At 48.3% G+C, this 5,643-nt stretch overlaps 1 protein-coding gene across 1 annotated transcript; it reads right to left on the minus strand.

Annotated features, from left to right (window-relative positions):
- Window positions 1-1,683: 1,683 nt before the first annotated feature.
- LOC138242650 (zona pellucida sperm-binding protein 3-like) lies at window positions 1,684-3,827 on the minus strand. Its single transcript, XM_069198203.1, has 8 exons — window positions 3,350-3,827; window positions 3,133-3,248; window positions 2,954-3,060; window positions 2,702-2,876; window positions 2,507-2,624; window positions 2,208-2,308; window positions 2,057-2,130; window positions 1,684-1,895 (listed from the first exon to the last, which is right to left on the minus strand). Exons 4-8 carry the CDS (start codon window positions 2,824-2,826, stop codon window positions 1,684-1,686), a joined length of 630 nt encoding a protein of 209 aa, XP_069054304.1. The 5' UTR covers window positions 2,827-2,876; window positions 2,954-3,060; window positions 3,133-3,248; window positions 3,350-3,827.
- Between the last annotated feature and the right edge of the window lie 1,816 nt (window positions 3,828-5,643).

The following is a 5,643-nucleotide window of genomic DNA, read 5'->3' on the forward strand; positions in this document are numbered from 1 at the left end:
TGATACATAAGTTTGCTGGAGAGGTTTGGCAGCCTATATTCAGTCAAAGGTGTGTGTGCAGATCACTGTGATATACAGGCATCAACAAACTGACATACAATATTAAATGTTTAACCGATAAAACCCAAATGAACCAAACCTGAATAAATTAGTGGTGGAAAGGAGTCTTTTTATATAGCAAAACGTCTCTGAGCCTTTGGTAATAACGATGGGTATATAACCCATTGTCCTCAATATTAGAAATGAATCCTTGAGCACTGCTGTTGTACCAACAGTCCTCAAAAGTGCTGCCATTACCCCCGTCCCATAAAAGCCTAACATTACCCTTTCTTGCATAAACTGTAGAACGTGCCTTCACATTTCAGTTGCAGTTTAATCTATTATCACCCTACTCCCCACTTCATAACCTTCACTCTAATTCTGGTCTCCTAACTGTCCCCCAAGCCCGTCTACACTGTATGGGTGACAAGGCCTTCTCCTGTTATGCCCCCATGCTCTGGAACTCTCACCCCAAGGATAGCAGAGTCAGCTTCCCTAAACTCCTTCAAATTCAGACTCAACACCTTCTTCTGTAGAAGAGCCTTTACTGAACTGGTTCCATTCTTTAGCCCTCTGCTTCTACTTTCCTTAGTACCACCATCCATGGTCTCCTCTGTCTATTGGAATTGTTTTATCCTGTGTATTCTTATTGTAATTAAGACAAGTGCTTTGAGAAGCCACCTTTGGAACCATTATATAAAATAGTTTATCCTAAATCCTTGAAGCTTTAATAGGGCACTGCGGTAGGGCTAAGAATTGACAGTGTTAGTGGGCCAGCAGGATTTGTGCAAATTATAGGTAGGCACAAAGGAAGACTAGGATTCACTTGAAATTCATGACATGGGACACTGAAACAGGGGAGAGGCTTTGTGTAGTAAGTGTTCAGTCTCAATCTACACAGTCTGTGCTGCTGGTAGAGGTGGTTGTGAACACCCGCCTTCCCAGTCAAGTACTGGGTTCTCCAGTCTCAATCCTAATACTTGCCCATGACTGTCCAATACCACTACTGTGAAACCAACACCCATAAGACAAGACCTCAGAGATTCTAACTGCACAATTATTCACTGATGTTTGTGCACCAGTATTGTTCCTCTGCTAAGGATGGGAAGGCCTACTTTACACCAAGCCCCTGTTGACAATTCCTTCCTTGCGTTTCTTTTAGTCAGTTTGTGCAGCCTAGAATAGGACACCAGATCTCACTCTTACTGGGCACTACAGTAGCAACTCATACTCCATAAGCACTACCCCACTTGGAAATGGGAGGATTTCCAGTATATTGAACACCTCTGTCTCTCCCACAGTAAAAAAGTCACAATGCCCTGCCCAAGGAATAGTGCGGCCATCTTCCCCCACTACAACGCTTTATTACTCCAGCCATTTTCAGTCCTCATTGGCAGCAATACGGGAAGCATTCTTGAAAGGGGAACCCCCACAAATACTTCCCTTGAATTCCTCCACCCCATTCAAACCTATAAACCATAAAGAAACAAGGGCAGGCAGAAGGGTCTTTCACAGCTTTATTGAAATGTTGCCATTACAAGGCAAGTGGAGGCAGGAGAGTCACAAGGGCCAGGCTGGAGCATTCATTCAGGCACCTGGGGAGAAAGAAGGAGAACAATCCAGCTGAACTGCAGGACACCACCCCTACAGGAGCTCCTCCTGCCAGACCCTACCTGTCCACTGGCCAACATCTCCAAAGGCCTCTGCTCCCTCTACATCCTCACTGGTGCTCTCTGCATCTTCACTGGAGCTCTGAGGGTCTCCCTCCTCATCCTCAGTCCAGTCAGCTCCCACATCCAGAGGAGCTTCTACTGGTGCCACAGCCACCCGACTACTGGTCACCAGGCTCCTGGTACCTGTGAACAAGCAACACCCAGGAGTGAGGGATCTGCTATACCCAGAGTCCCACAGTGATGCTAAAGTCCCTTTGTCCAGCATGGGATCATTCCTCAGTTGTCCAAGCATGGTTGTCTCTTGAGCAGAGATGCATCCACAAGGGATAGAGAACCAGACCCACCTTCATTCCAACTGCCAGCACACCTGGACTCACAGCAGGCACAGACCTCATGGTCACCATACAGCTCCTCCCACCTGGAGGAGAGGAGGACAGGTGAGGCCTCCACCTGGCATGTCCCAGAGCACCCTCAGCAGGCTCCTTGCAGAAGTACCTCTTAGCCTCCCTGTTGTAGGTGCAGGACTTGGTCCCTGGTGTTGCTTTAGCAGGAGCCACAGCCATGACACAGTGCATGTACAGCTCAGTCACTTCATGCTGCAAGAGGGAAAGTCACAGCATTAAGGGATCAAGGCCAATAGAGGGACAGAGAAGGACCTTCTGCCATCAGTGAAGGCAAGCTGGCAGCTCTAGGCACTACAGCTGCCACAGTCTGGTTCACATCTAGATCATGGTTGTGAAAGCAGACCATGGATCAGTAGAGCAAGAAGGCTGAGCAGCCTTTGAGAACAGTACCTTCCTGGACAGCTTCTTCTGGAAGAGGAAGGCATCAATTGTGAAGCGGAGCACATCCTTCTGCTTGGAGGGGACAAACCTGGACAGGCAGCCATCTGCCTTGCTGTCCACCATGCACCTGGGGACAAGGACAAGGATGAACCCCTGCAGGCTCTCGGGGCTCCTGCCCACCTCTCCTCCCAGAAGGGGCCGTACCCCAAGTTGTCGATCACGGGGAAACGGGGCTGGGAGTGCTGGTCTGGTTTCTCCGTTACGTAACACGAGTGGATGTACAGCCTCTGCTCCGCTGTGGCAAAGTAGGCAGTGGCCTGGAAGTACATGGGCTGACCCAGGAAGTACTCATCCTTAGGAGAGAGCCGGACCCAGCGGGCTGGAGAGAGAGGCAGCATTACACCTGCACACAGCACCCCCTGCAGGCAGGAGGAGCCACTCACTCAAGGAGCTTACAGTTGGTGGTGAGCAGCACAAAGCTGTGTTTGTTCTTCAGGTCCTTGAAGAAGGTCCTTCTCCTGGCCCACGTGGGGACATAGCCAACCTTGTAGGAGTAGTGGAACCTGCAGGACAGAGGGGATGAGGGGCATCTGGACACTTTCCTAGTGGCTTCTCAGCAGCAGAGCCCTGCCTACCTGTTGTAGGAGCACTTGACCGGCACAGAGAAGGGAATGAAGCGATGCACAGGTGCACTGGAGGAGGGCGGGGCATAGCGGAGAGTGTTGGAGTACACCAGGCGGCCCTGGACAACCTGCAGGGTCACAGAGGAAGGGATATTCCCAGGAAAGGCAACCCCGACACTGGCCCTACAGCTCACATTGATACACTGCCTGTAGATGAAGACCTACTTACCGATCGCTCGGTGCCGCACTCGTGAAGCCCGTAGATGAAGTAGAAGTAACTGCGTGTGGTTCAGCTGACGCTGCAGTTGCCCAAGGTCACCTCCGATGGCCGACAGCTGAAGCCGAACAGGAGCCGACTGACCCTCACATACATCCTGCTGGAGTCACACCACACAGCCACTCCTCGGGTGCCCCCGATGGCCGGGCGAGCCGGCTGCCGCCCTCGCTGGGGAGGAAACAGGACGCTCTTGATGTAGGCGGGTAAGGGGCGGCTGCCGGCTTCGGGCTTCATCTTCTCCTTGTCGAAGTAGGGCGAGTACGCGTCTCTGGACACGGGAAGGCGGCGAAAGTCGGGAGCCAAGGACTGCGAGTCGTTCTCGCTTGCAGACAGGTCTTCGGAGGGCGCATCTGCCAGGTTCAAGTCCTCTGACTGGGCTGCGTCTTCAGGAGCCGGGAGGTCGGCCTGGAGCGCCAATTCCCGAGAGTCCCAGCCAGCCGGCCCGGCGGAAACTAGTGTGGGGAGCCCGGCTCCTGTGCACAGGCACAGCATAAAGAGAAACGAGCGCATCACCAAATTAACGTCCCGCTCAATTGCTACAGGAGTAAAATAAGTAAACCACAAAACTGTTGAAGCAAGAAAGCATAAAGTGTGAACGCGGTGACTAGGTTTTTATACTGGCAGGACCTGCTACCGCACACCTGGTCACACTACCGCTCAATCAACACAATCAATTACATACAGAGATCCGGATTGTTCTCAGCGTCTAATTAGAACCTGATTTCAGTCTGAGGCGGGACTCCGTGAAGCCGCCTGAACATTTTCCCGTGTGTATCTGACCTCAGCGGAGGAGTTCCACGCAATTTCGACAGAATTAAATCACCCACACGTGTTAAATTTGCTCAGATTAATTTATTGTTCAATTAGTTTCTAATTTCCGAGGAAAGTGTGTTAAACTCGCTGTCAGACAGAGTACGGAACATGCGACACGTCCGTCCACACTTTCTTTTATCGAGGGGGCTGTTCTATCAACACGTACCGCAATGAAAATATTTTTACTATTTTTCATGTGTAATTGCATGTCATATTAAAATGTGTAATACAAGCATTTCTTTGCTTCCCAGTAAAGAAATACTGATCAGCTTTTGACATGATCTGATAATAATTTGTCTGATTTTCCAGAGATTGCTTTTGCTTCGCAGCACTGAGAACCTATGGAAGCCTGTTTCCGCCAGGGAGTAAAAAAAACGCACTATGGTATCTCAGAATTGTGACTTAGAATCATAGAATTGCGACCTAAAAACTCAGAATTTTGACTTTATCTCTCACATTTGCGACTTCGAAAAGCCCATATTTCATTGTCTGACCTTTTGTTATTGTAACGAATTCGGGTTCTAGGGCTTGTGCCCTCGCCGCTCCCACCCTACTTCGTGCCTCACTCTATTGGCTCAAACCCAGGTCTTGCTAGCTAGAACCCGAATCCGTTACAATAACAAAAGGACAGACAATGAAATATGGGCTATTTCGAAGTTGCAAATGTGAGATATAAAGTCGGAGTTGTGAGTTACTAAGTCGCAATTCTGAGTTACTTAGTCGGAATTCTGCGATACCATAGCGCGTTTTTTTGTAACTCCCTGGCGGAAACGGGCTTTCATACATTTCAATTAGTCTGATCAGTGCAGGACAAGTTAATGTAGAATCATTACTATGTCTGTCTCTTGTTTGTATATAAATGAATGTCTTTGACAACTTAATGTTAGTTTTTAATTTAGTTTTACGATTTAGGTCATGTGTTAACATATGCACGAGCATACGAAATGTCTCACTCCTGATTCAGCTCATGCTCCATAGGAGAGAAGAGATTCCTCCTGCTTCTCGTACAATCATATCAGAACAGAAGCCCGTGTCGCCCAGCTCTGATTCAAGAGCGACTCGCATCTTCAGCCCTTTTTTTATTCGTGATCCTAATTTTCTTTAGTTATGATCAATATTGAACTTTTTCTAAATAAAACGACAATAATCAAACATGCAGGCAGACTTTTAAAAAGTATTAGGAGCTGACAGGGTGCCCCTTTGGAATAGTTGTCAGAAAATGTGAGAAAAGGAAAGGTACGTAAGCTCTCACACACAGCATTAGAGATTGGCATCTGATGGAAAAAAAAAACTACCTGTCTCCCCAGCATTTAACGGTGCTGTTGTTTTGATTTTACATATTGTTAGCATTTTAATGAATTGTTAAAAGATTGATACACAAATCGCTAAATAAGAAAACGTAAAAACCCTAGCTGTAAGCAATTGGCCATTCA

This window comes from Lepisosteus oculatus, chromosome 14 (genome assembly GCF_040954835.1).
Source record: "Lepisosteus oculatus isolate fLepOcu1 chromosome 14, fLepOcu1.hap2, whole genome shotgun sequence".
Lineage (NCBI taxonomy): Eukaryota > Metazoa > Chordata > Actinopteri > Semionotiformes > Lepisosteidae > Lepisosteus > Lepisosteus oculatus.